This window comes from Emiliania huxleyi, assembly GCF_000372725.1.
Source record: "Emiliania huxleyi CCMP1516 unplaced genomic scaffold EMIHUscaffold_409, whole genome shotgun sequence".
NCBI classification, from domain to species: Eukaryota; Haptophyta; order Isochrysidales; family Noelaerhabdaceae; genus Emiliania; species Emiliania huxleyi.
In genome coordinates, this window is record NW_005198907.1 from 64,590 (window position 1) to 83,288 (window position 18,699).

The 18,699-nt window shown below is 65.7% G+C and overlaps 5 protein-coding genes across 5 annotated transcripts in view; 1 reads left to right on the forward strand and 4 right to left on the reverse strand.

Moving 5' to 3' along the window:
* Positions 1-4,412, reverse strand: part of EMIHUDRAFT_118576 (hypothetical protein) — a gene marked incomplete at both ends in the record, with an annotated part of 11,564 nt that extends 7,152 nt beyond the window's left edge. The window contains 2 exons of the mRNA XM_005769876.1: positions 54-3,275; positions 3,399-4,412. Coding sequence (XP_005769933.1) covers positions 54-3,275; positions 3,399-4,412 — 4,236 coding nt within the window. The remainder of the gene's footprint in view (positions 1-53; positions 3,276-3,398) is intronic.
* Positions 4,413-14,593: 10,181 nt separating this feature from the next.
* Positions 14,594-15,251, reverse strand: EMIHUDRAFT_244112 (Hypothetical protein; the record flags this gene model as incomplete). The annotated part of the gene is made up of 4 exons (XM_005769877.1): positions 14,594-14,732; positions 14,831-14,865; positions 15,006-15,114; positions 15,223-15,251. 4 exons carry the CDS (start codon positions 15,249-15,251, stop codon positions 14,594-14,596), a joined length of 312 nt encoding a protein of 103 aa, XP_005769934.1.
* Positions 15,252-16,266: 1,015 nt separating this feature from the next.
* Positions 16,267-16,953, forward strand: EMIHUDRAFT_244114 (hypothetical protein; the record flags this gene model as incomplete). The annotated part of the gene is made up of 1 exon (XM_005769878.1): positions 16,267-16,953. One exon carries the CDS (start codon positions 16,267-16,269, stop codon positions 16,951-16,953), a length of 687 nt encoding a protein of 228 aa, XP_005769935.1.
* A 357-nt stretch (positions 16,954-17,310) lies between these two features.
* EMIHUDRAFT_49381 (hypothetical protein) lies at positions 17,311-17,550 on the reverse strand (the record flags this gene model as incomplete). The annotated part of the gene is made up of 1 exon (XM_005769879.1): positions 17,311-17,550. A coding segment is annotated over one exon (240 nt), but the record flags the coding sequence as incomplete, so codon positions are not given.
* Positions 17,551-18,230: 680 nt separating this feature from the next.
* Positions 18,231-18,690, reverse strand: EMIHUDRAFT_244116 (hypothetical protein; the record flags this gene model as incomplete). The annotated part of the gene is made up of 2 exons (XM_005769880.1): positions 18,231-18,337; positions 18,498-18,690. Coding segments are annotated over 2 exons (300 nt in total), but the record flags the coding sequence as incomplete, so codon positions are not given.
* Between the last annotated feature and the right edge of the window lie 9 nt (positions 18,691-18,699).

The following is an 18,699-nucleotide window of genomic DNA, read 5'->3' on the forward strand; positions in this document are numbered from 1 at the left end:
CGGTCGAGCCCGATCGGTTCCTGCCGCGTCCGGCCGACGCGGCCCGCCAGCACCGTGAAGTCGTCGTCCAGCTGCTTGCGCAGCTCGTCCTTTCGGATGCGCATCTGGTCGAGGTCGCCGCGCTTGACGTGGTTGGCGTCGTCGCGGCTCTCGTCTGCCGGCTTCTTCTTCTTCTTCTTCTTGCGCCGCCGCTCCGCCTCCCTCGCCGCCAGCTCCTCGGGGCTCAGCGGCGCGCCGCCGTTGGAAGCCGCGCGGCGCGGGGGCACGACCGACCCCTGCGTGTGGAAGACCCCGTCCGCGTCCATCCCCGTCCAGGGCGGGTCCTTGAGCTCCTCTGCGCCGAAGGACGGGCCGCCGCCGCTCCCAAACGACGCCGGCCGAGAGCTCGCCTCCTGCGGCGGCGTCGACCCGGTGTCGAGCGTCTCGCCGCCCACCGTGTCTGCGTCCGTGCCGTCGGTGACGCCCGAGGGGCCCGCAGACACCGGCGGCGGCGCCGCGGCTACGCCCGCCGCCGCCTTCCCCTCCGGCGAGTCTGTCGCGGAGAGTGGGGGCGCCGAGGACGCCGCGGCGCCACCCTGCGCCTCCACCTCCAGCGTCCTCTGCCCGCCTTGCCCGCTGTCGGCCATCTCCGGCTCCCACATCTCCACGTCCGCCGAAGCCGCCGCCGACCCTGCCGCCGCGCCCCCAGCGGCGCGCGCCGTGCGGCCGAAGGCGCACACGCACGGGTTGCCAAAGAGGTCGATCCCGCTGTTGTTGCACGAGCGGCAGACGCCGCCCGCACCCGGCGGCGGCATCTCCTCGTCCCCCGGTGGCGAGGGCGGCGCGCTCGGCGCGCCCCCCCCCGCCATCCCCTCCGCCCCGCTCCTTCTCCCACTCTCCTCCTCCTCCTCCTCCTCCTCGGGCGGCTCCCGCTGGAGGGGCACGTCGCCGACGGCGATGACCTCAGCCATAGTCGCCACTCCCTCCTCGCGGCTCCGCCGCGCCCCCTGCGCCCCCGCCGCCTCGCCCTCGCCCGGCGCGAGGGCGGCAACTGCGGCCGCCGCGGCCGCCGCGTCGACGTCGTCCTTGCTCTGCTCCGCCTCGGCCATCAGGGCCGCCGCGACCGACTCTTTGCTCGACGAGCCGCGGATCTTGGGGATGGACTCGCGCGCTCCGGCGCGGTCGTGCGAGAGGCGGAGCGGCCGGTCGATGTTGTACTTTGCGGCGAGCTTGGCCTGCTCCTCCGCCTCGATCTGCGCGTTGCGGTTCTTGTACTCGGTCCGCTTGAGGTCCTGCAGCTTGTCGTGCACCTTCGCCGTCGACTCGAAGAACTTTGAGCAGAGCGTCGTCTCGGAGAGGAGCTGCACGATGCACTCGGTGACCAGGCAGCGCGCCTCCTGCGACAGGTGCGAGTACTCGACCACGCCCTCCAGCGAGGTCACCACCCCCGCCCACTCCGCCCCCGGCTCGCTCAGGTCGCCGAGCCCCATGACGTCGCCGTCCTCATCGTCGGCGCCCTCCTCGTCGTCGCCCGCGACCGCCCTCTGCGCCGCGCGCGTCGACGGGCCCGCGTTCCACACGGAGACGGTGTGGCCGCCCCCGAGGGCGGCCGCGGCGCCGTACGCGACCGACGCGGAGCCGTGCCCCGACGCGAGCATCGCGTTGAGCGCGACGGTGCGCTTCTTGGGCGCCTGCCCGACGGCGCGGGCGAGCAGCACCATCCGCAGCAGCTCGGGCCAGGTGAAGGGGCAGAGGGTGACGCCGCCGAGCAGGCGGCGCGACGCCTCGCCGACGCGCGCGCAAAAGTCGGGCCCCGCGCTGATCTTGTGCGGCTCGAGCAGGTCGACGAGCAGGAAGTGCGTCGAGAGGATGTGCATCGCGTGCAGCAGCGGCGTCGGCTCGTCGCCGGGCTGCAGCAGGTGGACCGCCTCCCACTCCGCCCATCCGGAGGCCTGGATGGTGGCGAGCATCTGGCGCGGCCCCGCCGACAGGTCCTCGACCTCATCCTTCCGCCGCTTCTTGCGGCCCGCGCCGGCCGCCGCGCCGCCGCCCGTGTGCTTGGCAGGGTCAAACGGGACCATCTCGGCCGGCGGCGGCGGCGGCGGCAGCCCGTCCTCGCCCTCCCTGCGCTTGGCCATGTTGGCGCGCACCTCGAGCACGGTGGCGGCGGGGACGATCGCGCGGAAGAAGTAGGTGGCGAAGTCGAAGGCGCAGAAGAGCGCGCAGTGCAGCTCCGCGGGCAGAGACGAGGCGAGCCGGTCGGGCAGCGCGATCGTCGCCGCGCCGCCGTCCTCGTCAGTCAGGAGCGAGTCGTCGACCAGGGTCGGCGCGCGCGAGACGGCCGTCGACAGCTGCCCGCAGAAGCGGCGGTGCCCGCCGAGCGCGCCCATCGACACAAAGGCGCGGTGGCACGAGTCGCAGAGAAAGTTGCCGTCGGCGTCGCGCAGAGGCGGCGCCGTGTGCCCCGCGCGGAAGCGAGCCGAGCACGCGGAGCAGAGCGTCTTTGGCCCGTTCGGGCCGGGGCCCTTGCCGGAGCACTCGGTGGCGAGCACCTCACACCAGCCGCACCGCCACGTGCCCCCGTCGCAGAAGCGCTTGTGCCCGCCGAGCGCGCCGATGGTCTCGAACTGCCGCGAGCAGAGGTCGCACACAAACTTGCCCGCCTGGTTCACCTCGGGCGGGCCGGTGTGCCCGTTCTTGTGCCGGCTGCTGCACGCCGAGCAGAGCGTCTTGGGCCCGTCCGGCCCCGGCCCCTTGCCCGAGCACTCCGAGTGCTTGCACGCGCACCAGCCGCACCGCCACGTGCCCGCGTCGCAGAAGCGCTTGTGCCCGCCGAGCGCGCCGATCGAGTCAAACTGGCGCTGGCAGGCCTCGCAGACAAACTTGCCGCTCTCGCTGATCTCGGGCGGCCCCGTGCTGCCGTTCTTGTAGCGGCTGCTGCACGCCGAGCAGAGCGTCTTGGGCCCGTCCGGCCCCGGCCCCTTGCCCGAGCACTCCGAGTGCTTGCACGCGCACCAGCCGCACCGCCACGTGCCCGCGTCGCAGAAGCGCTTGTGCCCGCCGAGCGCGCCGATGGTGGAGAAGGCGCGCTTGCAGTCGCCGCAGAGGAACTGGCCATCCTCCGTTTTCTCCGGCATGCTGGTGTGGCCGGCGCGGAAGCGCGAGCCGCACGCGTTGCAGAGCGTCTTTGCGCCCGACGGGCCCATCGCCCTTGACGGCGTGTCGCTCTCTTTGCACTCGCACCACTCGCACCGCCAAGTGCCGCCCGAGCAGAAGCGCGTGTGGCCGGAGAGGGCCTATGCGGGGGTAGGGGCGGGTGAGTGAGGCGAGGCGGCGCGCGGAGGCGGCCGCGCGGAGAGGCGCGCCGCGCGCGAGTCGAACCGCTTGCCGCACTGCGGGCACGGGTAGACGGGCGTCACGCCGTCCTCGGCCATGACTGGCGCGACGGGCTCCTTCTTGGCCCGCTTGCGCGGCTCGCCGTCGGTGCGGCGCTGCCGCGGCTTCTTGGCGGGCGCGGCAGCGCCAACGACGGCGGAGCCCGCGCCCGCGCCTGCGAGGGCGCCGCCCCCACCAGCGGCGGCAGAGGCGGCGCAGCAGGCGTTGACGGCGTGACGGCCGTCCACCGCCGCCGGCGCGAGGAGGGCGTGATGCATCGCCCTCCCCGGCGGGAGGACGGTGCCCGCCATCTGCTGCACGACCGCCTGCACCTGCTGGTGCGCGGCAGGGCCCAAGCTCGGCGGCTGCGCCGCCTGCATCTGCTGCGCCACCACCCGCGCCGACACATCGGACGTGCGCTGCTGCTGCTGCTGCCGCTGCTGCTGCGCCAGCTGCTGCTGCGCCAGCTGCGTCATCTGCGGCGTCATCTGCGGTGACGGCAGGTGCGGCTGCGTGTTGGGCGCGCACGCCGACCGCGAGCCGTGCGCGAGCGGCGGGTAGGAGCCCGGCTGCTGGTAGTTTTGCACAGTCGCGTAGACCAGCGCCGGCCGTGCCGCCATGTGCAGCTGAGGCGGCGTCGCCATGTGCTGGTGCGCGAGCTGCGCGTAGTGCATGCCGTGCTGCGGCTGGCCGAGCGCCGGCTGCGACGAGAAGTCCATCGGCTGCAGGCCGCTCGTGAAGCAGGCTCCATGAGCGGAGGAGCAGCCGCCCGCCGCCGCGCAGAGCGCAGGAGGCTGGGCTGCCAGGGCCGTTCCGCCGGCCGGCGCGTGGGCGAAGTGGTGCTGCGGGTGCTGCTGCTGCGCCAGCTGCATCCGAGCCTCCGGGCTCAGGCCCTGCATCTGTGGCTGGGGGGGGAAACCGGCCTGCGCAGCGTGCATCATCATCGCCGGCGCCGGGCCGTGCTGGCCGGGGTGAGGCTGGAAGGCGTGGGAGCCGTAGAGCGCCGCCGCGCCGACCGACTCCTGCGCCTGCGCCTGATGCGGCTGCGCCGCGCTCATGCTGTAAGGGAGCGCTCAACCCACAAAGTAGATGTTGTTCTGCCAGGTTGTGTTTGGCGTCGGCTTGCTCTCGCGCGTGAAGGTGGGAATGAAGAAAACCGTCCTGTCCGCGCTCCCCCGCCGTTCTCGTCCTTCTGCTAGCGGCGCATCCCGTCTTCTTGTCCGTCTCAGCAGCGCTCTCTGTGGTTAGAGAGAGTGACAGATTGAGAGGGTCGTACTGCAGCCAAAGTTCGCTGTTAGATAGATCACAAGATCAACACACGGTTTGCTTCAATCAAGCTTCATGCCACCTCGCGTTCTTTCCACTCTCGAGTCTCGTCGTTCTCTCTCCTGCTGTTTCATCCTCTGACTCATCGCCCCCTCGACCTCGTTCTGAGACGCCGCCGCCGCTGGTTTTCTTGAACTGAGCACTTGATATCCTAATGTGCACTTGGAGCACTTGGAGTGCAGTCGGTAACCTCACATCCAGGGCCGGGGAGCTGAGAAGCGCACCCAGCGGGCCGGATGATCGGTATCGGGTTACGGGCAAGAGAGCCCTAGCCCTGGGGGGTGCGCGTTCGCAGGGAAAGGGCCATAATAAAGTAAACACAGGTCTCCGAGGGTTGGTTCTGCGCTTTGGGTGTCCCCTAGCGGCGGAACGCCCCCTCTACTCGGAGCTAGTAAACACCAGACACGAGCATGACGTACGCTCTCACCCGACATCGCCACTCAGGGCTCCTCCGGCCGATCCCCCCACCCCCCATCCGAGGGGGCTCCCCTCTCCTCCCGGTCCTCCCTCCGCCTGTTCGCTTTCCGATGGTCCGGCGTCGGCTGCGGAGCCCGCCTTCCCCTCTTATACTTCTTCGACCGCGGCCTCGCCGCCGTCTCGCCTTCTCTGTCTGATCTTGTTGACTCCGCGGGTGGCGATCCCGTGCCCGACTCCCCGGGCGAGGGTGGCGGCGTTGGGTTATATCGCCTCCCCTCCCCGGGGCGCGGGAGGTGGTTAATTCTTCTTTACAGTCTCGTGCCCCGTCGCTGCCCGGGGATTGATCTCCCACTCTTGTGTGTCATTACCCATTCACACTCTCGTGTGTCTTTACTCGATCCCAATTATTGGGAATTGGGTTCGTATATTCATTCAACGACGTAGTCTACAAAGGGTGTGCGATCGCTCCTGCGTGCACTGCCCGGACTCGTCGCCTGGGACGGCGGCTGTGGACCCGCCTCCCAACAACGTGGTAGCGGCGGCCGTCTCGGGCCGCCGCGTCTCCATCATGGAGACGAATATTAATGAGCCCAACACCACCTACTCCGCCGACAAAGTGCTTCTCGACCGATTCAACCAACCGATCAAGTACGAAGGCAACCCTGCTGCGCTCGCCGGATTGGCAGAGGAAATAGTCGATGCCCTCAAGCGCCAACGCATCTTCTACCCACTCTTCGCAAACCGCGCGGTCGCCAAGCCTGACGGCAAAATGCTAGTCGCCGACAGAGACTCCGCACTATTCGTCAATGGCACCTATGATGATGGCGAGACGTATGGCTACGATAAGCCCTGCCCTCCGTCAGTCAAGCGCATTGAGACGTACACCGCGCTCCGGACCGCTCAGTTCACCGAGCTCGAGTCTGACGCGGCGCGCGCCGCATTCCAAGCCAGCACTCCAGCCTTCACATCCCGACAGCTCGATGCCGATGAGAGAAAAGAGACCATCGTGCAAGAGCACTTCGTGCTGATGGAGCTACAGCGGCTTGCGAACGTGATCAAACTCTGCTTCAAGGACTTCCCTGCGCACTTCACGAGGTTCTTCAGGGACTGCGAGAACGACGGGATTGCCATCCTCCAGAAGCTTCCAACCGTCCAGTACACCGAGGAAGAGAGCGCGATCGCGATCAACGCCGCGTCGAACTTTATTCTCACTGGCGCGCCTCCGCTTCTCAACAATGACACCTTCGACGACTGGATAAGGGACTTCGAGAAGACGCAGCGGCGCGTCCCACCTGCTCTGCGCGTCATCGCCTCCGACACCGCCAAGATACAGAGGATCGACCATCTCTTCGTCACTCAACCCGACATCTCCAACGATTGGCGGACCCACATCAGGGTCGAGAGGCACATCAAGAAGGAGAGTGGCGAGGCCGTATCCTACGAGTGGTACGTCGAGCAGGCAGAGTCTTTCCTCCGCCGTCGAGCCGCCCAAGACGCGCTGCGTGACGGGCTTGCCAACAAGGTTGCCCTCGCTGCCGAGGCCTCCGACAAGGACCTGTCCAAGCAGATCGCCGCGATCGTCGACGCCAAGCTCGCCACCGACCCCAACAAGAACGGGACGTCGGAGCAGGCCAAGAAGAAGGCTGAGGCCGACGTCCGGCGGGCCGCGATCAACGCTTGCAAGGACGGCGAGGGAAAGTTCTTCAAGTGGTGCCCGTTCATGAAGCTCTGCGTCTGTAAGGAGCTTGGCTTGAGCGACGGCAAGCACCACTTTGAGAGCGGCGAGTGCCCGCTCAACAAGCCCGGCTGCGACCCTGCCAAGCTCGCTGAGGCCACCGAGCTGAAACGGCGACTCTTCGGCGGCAAAGGCAAGAACAAGGCCAAGAAGCAGAACGCTAACATGTGGGAGTCCGTCGACGCCTGCCCGTGCTGCGATGACGAGGCTCACGGCGACCTCGATGGTCGCACGGCAGAGTTGCCGCGCGCGCAGGCTGAGACTGCGGCGGACCCGAACCGCGCCCCCTCCGCTCCCGGCGGCGAGGCCGACGCCGAGCAGTTCACCCTCAGCGCCGATGGCAAGTCCGTCACCATCACCGACACGTGCAACGTCGAGGACGACCGCTTCAAGGGGATCCTCGACGAGCTCCTCGCGGCGCACACGGCCGAGCTGAGCGGCGACGACGGTGGCGACGGCGGCGACGCGACGCCGACCCTCCAGTCCGCCAATGTCTTCTCCTTCGCCGATGGCAGCGCCTGCTGCGATGGCACCGACAGCACCGTCGCCGTCAACGCCGCCGACGGCAACGCGTACGACAACCTTCTTGACATCGCCCAAGTGCTCGGCGCGGAGGTCCGGGCGCAAAACGACGACGTCCGCATGTTTGCGGCGTTTGCCGGCTTCTGCGGCGGCGCCGGTTTTGTCGCCGTCGCCCTCTTCCTCGCTTTCGCCGTCTGCACCGTCAATGTTTGGGCCGGGCGCGCCGCCGAGCTCGCCGTCGCCGTCGGGTGGTCTGTCGTCGCCACGTACGGGCCCCGTGCAGTCGATCGCGGCATCGAGCTCGTCATCTTTGGCCTTCGCAAAGTGCCGACTTTCCGGGCCGCCGACGCCTTCTCCGCCATCAAGCGCTTCCCGTCCGAACATCAGGGCGAGACAGCCTTCGGCGCGGCGTCAGGCGGCACCAACGGCCACGCGCGCTCTGCCGATGACGTCAAGGCCTCCCGCACCGCACCCTCCGGGCGGGAACCTGCCGTGTGGCACCCCTCGTACTGGGCCGCCGACGAGTGGGTGCGGCCCGCCCCCGTCCAGACCAGACCGTGTGGTAGCCTGCCGTACAGCCGAGCAGGTGGCGCTTGCGTCGCCGCCGTCGGGCTCGTCGTGCTATCCCTCCTCGTTGCTGCCGCCTGCGTCTCGGCCCCCTCCATCACGATGGGTGGAGTGTGCGGTATCGCGGGCCCTCGCGGCCACCTCGAATGCGCACTTCAAGGAGTAGAGTTCCCGCCTGGACACAGCGACAACCCGACCGTCGCTTTCTGGGCGAGCGAGCGTCGATGGAGCGACTTTCGCGACTACTGCGTGGGCGTGGCTGGAACCGCGGCTGCGACGTGGGCACGATGGCCCGTCGACCTCGTCTACTCGCTCTTCCAGCTCAACTCGCCTGGCTCGCGCGTACCCACGGCGTGGATTACTCTGGCACCGATCCTGGCCTACCTGTTCCTGGTACCGTTCATCGCCATCGCTGGTCGCGCACCGCTGGGCCTCGTCAAGCGCACCGTCGCGGCGCTCAATGATGCACGCCGCTCTCGGGCATTTCCATTGCTGGTAGGCTTCACGTTGATGACGTCTGGCTTCTGGATAAGCGGACCATCTAACGCGACCAGCAAGGCTCCCGTGACCGACTGGCCAGGGCGTGGCGTCACCAACGTGCTCGACGTCACGCCTATCCAGCGCGGGTGCTGGGTGCCTGGCAACGCTGTCGCGAACGCTACGGACGGGAGATATACCACCATTTTCTCCGAGGGTGGCGACGGAAGTGACGGCGACGGGATTTTCTGGGCATTATGCAACGCCTCTGCATGCCAGACCGTTCCGACCGAGGTTGAAAGTGCCCACTGCCCTGTCCCTGGGCTCAAGACGATCGTCGCCACCCCGGATTCGGGTTGCTCTGCGCATTGCACGGGCAGTCACTGCGACAGCGTCGTCAACAGGCGTCGGATCAACGAGATCTTTGGAGCCGCCAACGGGCACATCACCAGGGCGACCATCTGTGGCGACCTTCCCGTACTCGCCCTCGCGCGGCGCCCAGATGGTGGACTCCAACATGTCAAGCTAGTGATCCCAAACGTGCGCTGCGTCCCTGGATTCAAGTTCACGCTGCTGTCCGTCGATCAACTCTGGAAAGAGCTCGGCATCGAGGCGCGATTTGCCGACAAACAGCTGCTCGACCTTCGCCGCCCCGACGGCATCGTCATCCCGTTCTCACCGAGGACCTCGCGCCTCAGCGAGATCACGTTTGCTGCGCTGGGCCACGGCAATAAGCTTTCGAAAGGAGAGGCCAAGAGCGGTAGGCACCGTGCCCTCGCCGCGACGCTCGGCTTCCACGAACCCTCGTCCACCGGGCACATTGCCAAGCTCTCAAACGACGCCTGTGGGGAGCTGATGCACCGTCGAGTCCACAGAGGGTCAGGCGCCATCAGGAGTCTTGCCACCACATGTCGAGACGTCCCGGCCATTGTTGGGAGAGTGCCAGCCTCGGGTATGTGCGCTCACTGTGCCCCAGCGAAGATTCAGAGGACGTCTCACTCTGGGCAACTCGGCGACGCGCCGACCACCCCCGGCAAACTCCACCTTGATTTCCGAGGTCCGTTGGCGAACTCCATCAACGGCGAAAAGTACGCGTGCATCGCAGTCGACGAATACTCGAGGTACGTCTTCGTGCGTTTCGCGAAGTCGCAATCTGACTTCGCCCGCTGCGTCAAAGAGATCGTCGCCGAGTTCAACGCCACTGTCGGAATGCCCGTCAACGAAGGAGGCGAGCCGTTGCAGAGGCCGACCGTTTACGAACTTAGGCACGACAACGACTCCAACCTTCTCTCTAGAGACTTTCGAGCGTTCCGGGCTGACTCTGGAATCCACGCCACCCTCAGCCCTCCGTACGACCACGATTTGAACCCTTTGGCTGAACGGCTTATCGGGGTCATCTCTGACCAAGCTTGCGCATCCGCGAAGGCGTGCGGCGCGCCCGTTGGCTTCTGGCCGTACTTCGTGCGTGACGCGGTCCTCAAGCACAACTGCATAGCGGGGTCTGTCGGTACATCCACCGCCGACGATGCGTTGTGCCCCTACCAACGATTCAGGCTCCGACAGCCTCGGGCGATGGACCTGTGCACCGCAGGTTGCCGGGCCGTCGTCGCCATCCCACCGCCCGAGCGCCGTAAGTCCGATCCGTTCGGCGGCAAAGGCTACACCGGCATTTTTCTTACGCGCAGTGCGGAGCAACAGGACTGCTTCGATATTTGGTGCCCCGAACTATCCAAGGTGATTCCCTCGTCGTCCGTGCTAGTCGACGAAGAATGGTTCCCTTGGTTGGGAAAAAACGCCTATCAGCCGCTCCGTGCAAGTATCCGAGCCCAAATGACCGACGCGGCGCCGGCCCCCACGACGGGCGGCGAGACCAACGGTAGTGGCTCGGGCGGCACGGCATTCAAGCATGCAAACACACAGTTGCACGCGCTGAACCTATTCTCCGGTCCCTATGGCCGCTCCGACGGCCTCACCGCGTGCCTGCAGAAACAATTCAATTGGAATGTGACGCAGATAGATAACGACGGAGAGACGGGTGGAGGACACGAGCACGACCTCCTCAACGACGAGACGTTTGCGAGGCTCAAACAACAGGCTGCAGCAGGCAGTTATCACGCGATGTTCATCGGGTTTCCCTGCAGCACCTTCTCCATCTCGCGATTCTTCCCGCACGACCCGCCAGGGCCACCCATCCTTCGCACCCATGAGCACCCAGACGGTCTGCCTGAGGACGAGATTCCGCCCGCGCACCGCAGAGAGCTGCGACGGTCCAATGTGCTACTTGAGCGAACGGTCGAGCTCGCCATCATCGCCAACGAATCTCCAACGAAGACTACGATCATCTTCGAGAACCCCTCCGACCGCAGCATCAAAGGCTCCAGCCAGTACATATCTAAAGCTTTGGAGAACCACGGCTCCGTGTTTAGGACGTCGGCGTTCAAACGGCTACTACATGCACTCGGCGACGCCTCGAGCTGCACGTTCGCGTACTGTCGGCTGGGCGCCGAGCACCAAAAGTACACGACGCTTTTCTACACGCGCGACGCGGCGCGCGTCCTCGACCCGCTCAACAACCCCGACTACCAGTGCAACCATCCCAAAGGCCACCACGAGGGACAACTCGCGGGACGCCTCGAGGACGGCACCTGGGCGTCCAAGCACGCCGCCGCGTACCCACGTGAGCTCTGCGTCCGGCTGGCAATGGCCGCCAATTACGCCAGGACCGGCAGCGCCCGGCCTGCAGCATCGCAGTCGAGCGACCGCTCGGGAGGCTCAGCGATCGCGCCGACGCAGACGATCGGCAATGAGCCGGAAGACGAGCCGCCCCCATCGCCTCCAACGCGAGCCTTTGGTCCTGTACCCTTCCCCTCCCTCGACACCGTCGGCCTGACAGCGCCGCCGGGGCCTGCCGACGTCCATCCCCCGTCACCCGTGCCGCCACCGCCACCGTCTCCAAATCTGGGGGGGGGGCGACCCTCGCAACCCACCCTGCCACCAGGTCATGACCGTGTGCTACGCCCCACCACCAGTGGTGCGACGTACTTCGCCTCCGGCCGCGGAGCGACGATGCGCCGCGTCGAGCCGTCGGGGGGGGGGGGAGGCAGTCAGGGCCTGCCCACTGTTCCCGAAGCCTCGCCGCAGGCAGAAGCCCCGACGCCAGAGGTCGAAGCCGCCGTCGGCAGAGAGTATGTCGGATACGAGGACTTTGTCGAGCATGCAGCCCAGACGATGGAAGCCGCCGTCGCTGACATCGTCCTCCCCACACCTGGGCCGACCCCCGTCACTGGCTGGTTCAACGTCGACCGCCACGGCGGCAGCGACACCCACATCGTCGACGCCACCGCCGCCGAAGTTCACGCTGCCCTGCTCTCAGAGATACGGGCCGATCCATCGAGGGAGAGCTTCCGCACCCTTCAGAGCTTCGCCGACTCCCTCAAGTCGAGCGCCGGCCCCGACACGAACTTCAAGATTGGCTTCGCCCTCCGTGCCGACTCTCCCGGCGCGCCGAGCACCCACGCCGAGGCTGCCGCTCGGGGGGAGCCGTGGGTACCTTCGGCGGAGGGCAAGGAGCTGCGCAACCATGCGAACAACGCCTCGTGGACTGAGATCGACGAGTCAGAGCTGCCCGCCGGTCGGCGCTTGCACAAACTCGTGTGGGTGTACAAGGAGAAGCGCGACGGCACCGCCAAAGCCCGTCTGTGCGTGCAGGGCTGCACCCTCGTCGAAGGTGATGACTACGACCAGACGTTCTCGGGCAACCTCCGCTCCGGCTCCTGCCGCACCCTCTGCGCGTACGCCGCCCGACACGGCTGCAGGATTCGCTCGATGGACCTCGTTGCCGCCTACCTGCAAGGAGAGTTCATTGAGGGCGAGGTCGTGTACTGCAAGATGCCAGCCGGCTACGAGAAGAAGGGGAAGATCCTGCGCATCGACAAGCCAATTTATGGCTGCCCCCAATCTGGCCGCCGTCTCCAGCGTAAGCTCTCCCCTTGGTTCACCGACCGGATGGGGATGCGAAAGCTTGAGGACTCCGACGGATGCATCTATGTCCACGATGGCCCCGACAACGAGATCTTTGCGGTGGGCGTCTACACGGACAACTGCATGATTGTCCATTCGGCCAAGCTAGACGGAGACGGCAACGCCCTCGACCCCAACTCGTACTATGCCAAGTTCAAGGCTGCCTTCGAAAGCGAGTGGGACATCGTCGACGAGGGCGAGGTCGACGACGTTCTCGCCATGCAGGTCGTCCGCAACGATAACGGGTCCGTCACCATCCACATGGAGAAGTACGTGGAGAAGGTGCTGGCGAAGTGGCTTCCGGGCGGTCCTCTCCCGCGCGTGCAGGACAACAGCCTGCCCTACTCGCGGCATTTCCAGGCCCGCCTCGACGAGGCGCTCAAGCAGTCGACCACGTCGCCAGACTACCCCGAGCTCGTCAAGCCATTCCAACAGTGCCTTGGCCAGCTCATGTATGCCGCGTGTGGCGCGCGCCCGGACATCGCGTACCCAGTGTTCCGCCTGTGCAGCGCCATGTCGAGGCCCACGCCCGATCTCTTCGTCGAGCTGAACACCCTCCTCAGCTACCTCCACTATCATAAGTCCCTCGGCATCACGTACGACACCGGGCCGTCCACACTGTCTGGATGCAGCGACGCGAACCTGTCTACGACCTTCGGCACGTCGGGATGGTTCGTCAAGTGGCAGGGAGCTACGATCAATTGGGGGTCGAAAAAGCAGCCCTGCGTCGCCCTCTCGTCGTGCGAGGCTGAGATCATCTCGCTGTCCGAGGCGACGAAGGACATGGTCTACTTTCGCCGTCTGGTCTCCGACCTCGACCCCGGCGCCGTCGACGGTCCCTCGGAGGTCGGCACCGACAACAAGGGCGCGCGCGACGTCGCCTACAATCCCGAACACCACGGTCGCATGAAGCACGTCGAGCGGCGTCACTTCTTCGTGCGCGACATGGTGGAGAAGTTCGAGATTCGCGTCCCTTGGATCGAGGGCGAAGGCAATGTGAGCGACTTCCTTACGAAGCCGCTCGCGAGCTCGACGCGGTTCTTCAAACTTCGCGACGAGATTATGAATGTGCGCGGCCAGACCGCCCACGTCGTGTGCGGTGCCCGCTTTGCGTGAGCGATCCCGCGCCCGCGAGGTCCAATCTCGCATTGTGTCATTCACGTTTCGGGCAGCCGGGTTGCCGCTTTCGACCTCCCCTGGTCTCAATCGGGGGGGGGCGTCGCTGCCCGGGGATTGATCTCCCACTCTTGTGTGTCATTACCCATTCACACTCTCGTGTGTCTTTACTCGATCCCAATTATTGGGAATTGGGTTCGTATATTCATTCAACGACGTAGTCTACAAAGGGTGTGCGATCGCTCCTGCGTGCACTGCCCGGACTCGTCGCCTGGGACGGCGGCTGTGGACCCGCCTCCCAACAACGTGCCCAGTGTAAAGAAAGAAAGAAACAAAACAGACAACCCAAGGGAGGGAGCGGCCGTGCCCAGTTTCGTGCCAGGCAGGTGGTTGTAACATTCTTGTTTACAAAATTCTTCTTACATCTCGGCCGGTTCTCGGGATCGAACGAATCCCGTGTCACACGTCGCCTCCCTCGAGCTGCTCGCACGCCGCGGCCCTAGCCAAACGACCATGCCCTGTGGGCTTGCGTACCTGGTGCTCAGCCAAATTTCCGACCCACTGCTCTCGGCATCCGCACCGCCATCACAGCCGCCGCAGCCGCCCGTGGTGACTCCGCAGAGCGCGCCTGTGGTGACTCCGCAAATGGCGCCGCCATCTTTGCCTCCATGCGTGGAGAGGCGTGGACGTGTGATGCGCTATTGCTCGCCGGCGTTCAGCCAAACTTCGTACCAGCCACAGACAATCGTCATCGGCATTTCCGGCCTCGTCTTTATCATCCTCGGCATGTCTATCTTTTCTGCGAGATGGCGCCGGAACCTGCCGAGCAGCAAATCCACCACGCCCGAGCAGACGACGCCTGACGTGTTGACGGTCGACATTGATGACGTCTCGGCTGACCGCAATGGATTGTGGGTTGTGCACACGGAGGCGGGTGACGTCTGTGTCGTGTATAGTCCGACGGGCCTTGCCGCGTAGCCGTGTAGTTAGTCACGCGTGTCAGCGCGTAGCGCTCGGTCTTGGTGGAACGGCACGCTCTCCGTACTCCGTGCGTCCCCTTTACATAGAGAGGACCACTTTCATCGCCGGCGCCGGGCCGTGCTGGCCGGGGTGAGGCTGGAAGGCGTGGGAGCCGTAGAGCGCCGCCGCGCCGACCGACTCCTGCGCCTGCGCCTGATGCGGCTGCGCCGCGCTCATGCTGTAAGGGAGCGCTCAACCCACAAAGTAGATGTTGTTCTGCCAGGTTGTGTTTGGCGTCGGCTTGCTCTCGCGCGTGAAGGTGGGAATGAAGAAAACCGTCCTATCCGCGCTCCCCCGCCGTTCTCGTCCTTCTGCTAGCGGCGCATCCCGTCTTCTTGTCCGTCTCAGCAGCGCTCTCTGTGGTTAGAGAGAGTGACAGATTGAGAGGGTCGGTTCATTCACTACAGCCGATGTAGTTAGATCAACAACTATTCTTCGTCATGCGGGGCACTTGGAGCACTTGGAGTGCGGTCGTTAACCTCACATCCAGGGCCGGGGAGCTAAGAAGCGCACCCACACCGGGCCGGATGCTCGGCATCGGGCTGCGCGGGCTGAGAGCCCTGGGGGTGCGCGGTCGCAGGGCCATAACACGGGTCTCCGAGGGTTGGTACCGTGTACCGGGTTTCCCCTTAACTGCAGAACGTCCCCTCTACTCGGAGCTTGAGCACTTGAGCACCGGATAGGGCCGATTCCGCATGGTACGGGACCCCTCGATCGTCTCGCCCACCCTCACTGGTGTGTTCATCGGGGGGGGTCATAACAAACACGGTCACTCGGAGCTAGGTAGGTCTCCGAGGGTTAGCTCCGCGCTTTGGGTTTCCCCTAGCGACATAAATGAATTGATAAAACCGACATCCCAAGCTAGCTAGGGCTGGGGCGAGGACAGTCACGTCCCCACCTACCTTTGCAGGATTTTCAGTGTACGTACTTTTAGCTTACTTACCGTCGGGTCTCTATTTTAAGATGAGGTAAACAGCAATAGATCCGGCCCTCAAGCGGCCTAATCGATACCCAGCCCTCACGGAATTGGTCCCTCGTTGTACAGCAATCGATCCTTCACAGTGCCCGTCCTGCCAACTTGCCGAGAATCGGTCCCCCAGGTCACCTGTGGCGCGAAGCTGATGTCTCCCGCCCTCTGCGCGCCCAACGCGCAGCGGCGGCAGACCACCCTCCGGTTCGAGGGGCGCCTGGGGCTGAGCGGGCTGCCTCCGCCAGAGTTTGGCTCGCCCACCGGCGGGCTGTCACCCTGCCACGGGTCGCAAGCCCTCTGCCGGCCGGAGCGCAGGCTGCGCGGGCTTCCAGCAATTGGTCCCTTGGCAAGCGCGAATCGGTCCCCCTGGCTCCAGGAATTGATCCGGCACTACACCCGGATCTATTGCTGTTTAAACCTCATCTTAAAATAGAGACCCGACGGTACTGGCTGGGAGAAAATGGAGAGGGGGTTGTGTATGTATTGTTAGACCTAAAGGTCGGCGCTTCGACCAACTAGGCCGTCATGGGCGCCGTCATGGGCGCTTCGACCAACCAACGGCGCCGTCATGGGCGCGCGCGGGGTAGCGGGGCGGCGGGGACACGGGTGACTTCTTCCTGAACGGGTTGCCACACCTCGACTCACGGCCGACCGGCGTCAGCTAGGGCTCCGTCTCGACCGACCCGGCGTCAGCTAGGGCCGACCGACCCGGCGTAAGCTAGGAAAGCGCTAGGAAAGCGCAATGGTCGGAGTGGGATACGGCAAGGGCGCCACACTCCCGGACGAGGAGGTGCGGTGGCTCACGCCCGAGCAGGTCGACGGCCTGCGGGCGGGGGAGGGCGTCCGGCTCCTCGACGCGCGCGACGCCCCGGAGTTTCAGAAGGCCTCGTTGCCGGGCGCGGAGTCTCTGCCGCAGTCGACGCTCATGTTCAGCCGCGGCAAGGTCCAGGCGCTCGTCGACGAGTTGGTTGGCTCGCAGGCAGGCGAGCTCTGCTTCTTTGCAAACACTGCCGGGCCCAACGCAGGCATAACGGCGGGCCGCGAGGTGTATGTGATGGCCTTCCTGCTCGAGCTGGGCCTGCCCTTGACTCGGATGGCGCGGCTCCGAGGCGGGCTCAACGGGTGGGTCGAGTCGGGCAGGCCGGCGCCACCGGCTGGTCGGGAGGTGGCGCCGCAGCTGCCGGCTGTCAGCGGAGGACTGCGCGGGCTCTGCGAAGGCGCGGGCCTCGGGCACCTCGCGGCGGCGCTGCCTCCCTCGCTCACCCTCGAGGCGGCCGCAGCCGCGGCGACCTCCTCGAGGCAGAGCTTCCTCGCCTCGCTGCGGGACGAGCACGGTGTGAGCAGGCTGGCAGACAGGCAGGCGCTGTGCAACGCGCTCAGCAAGGCCGTGAGGGAGGGGCGGGTGCCGGGCCGCGCCGAGGAGGGATAGCCGGTGTGCGGTGATGAATATGTCTCTTGTCCGGCGGCCCCTCCCGCGGCCCTCGAGGAAATATATTCTTCGGATGGAATGTAGATGCACTAGAGCAATCGTTAGGCAAACCCTCCCAGAGGAAAACGTGGTGTGCTTAGGCGCGCTCACAACAATCATATCGTGAATCTCGGAATGCTAGCCTGACGGGCGGCTGATGCCATCTGGGTCAGCCACAGCCTGTCTTGGGCGCCGCGCCGCGCGTGGCAGCAACACGCGCGCATCGCCCGAGATTACGAGCTCGCCGTGCTGGTTGGCGGCGGTCGTCTCAAAGTCGAGCAGCCGTCCGCCGCCCCCCGAGCGGCGCAACGTCAGCGTTGCCGTCACCGCGTCGCCGAGAAAGACGGGCCGTCTGAATGAGAGGCTCTGCGAGATATAGACGCTGCCCGGATAGCGGACGCCGACGATGGCGCCAAACATGGACGCGTAGAGCATCCCATGCACCACGCGCGCGCCGTACCGCTCCGAAGAGGCGAACGACACATCCGCGTGTAGCGGGTTGTCGTCGCCTGTCAGCCGCGCAAACGCGGTGACGTCTTCAGCGGTGAATACTCTGGTCTCGCTCAGGACAGCCGGCTCGTCGCTCGTGATCGTGGTGCTACACCGGCGGCCAGCACTCGGGCATCGCAGGCGGAGCCGTCGGCCTGCGGCCGCAAGCATACACACAACGTGGTGGGTGGAGAAGAAGAAGAAAACGGAAATGCACATCACTCCACAGCGAGTTGGCATGAGGGTTGCAGCGAGAATCGGCGAGGGACTGCGAAGGGAGATAGAAAGAGGCAGACGCCCAAGGGTTAGGGTGGGCGACGGCTAGCACCACACTCCTCTCCTTATAAAATGAGTGGTGGCGGCGTGTCCTCCCATCCCTCCCTTGGGCTGTCTGTTTTCTTTCTTTCTTTCTTTTTCCACAGGGAACGGCTGACTGTCTTTCTTTCGTTTGTTAAGAATGAGATAACAACATGAAATCTGACAGTGACTCACAACTAACTCCTACCTTTCGCATACATGACATGTGTGAGAGAGAGATTTTTGAAATCTCTCTCTTGACATGTGTGATCTGGGTCCATCCACACACATATGGGCGGCCACCTTCCATCCACTGTGGAGCGCTCTGTGTGTGCGCGGGGGGGATGCATGCATGGATGCTGCGGCAGACGTGAGACGAGACAGCTGTTCTGGATCCGGCGAGAGACACGCCCTCACTCATCAGTCAGAGAGGAGCCACTCAGCCTGTTCTCTCAGCCAATGGGCACGATGAGGTTCCTCGGCGCACCCACGGCTCCCGCAAAGCCCGCGGAGGCTGTATTGGTCGCCGCCTGGAAGTTGGCGCCAGTGTAGTCCGCCCCTGCAAAGCTCGTGCCTCGCACATCCGCCTGTGTCGCCAGGTGAGCAGCGGGTCACAGCTGTCTCGCTCTCTCTCTCTCTCCGGCCGCGTGTGTGGACTAGAAGGGCTCAGGGGGGGTGCGGGAGAGCTGCTCCAGACCGCCCCGCCCTGGCGCGTCTACTCGCCGCCGCCTGCCGGAAGGACGCCATGCTCAGCTTCGCGCCGCGCAGCGAGCTGTCGATGATGCGGGCGGCGGTGAAGTCCGCCTTGGCGGCAAGCGCGTTGTCGAAGGTGGAGGCGTGGATCTCGGCGCCGTGCAGGCTGGCGGCGCGGAGGTCGCACCGCTCGCAAGAGACCTTGGTCAGCTTGGCGCCCTCCCACCG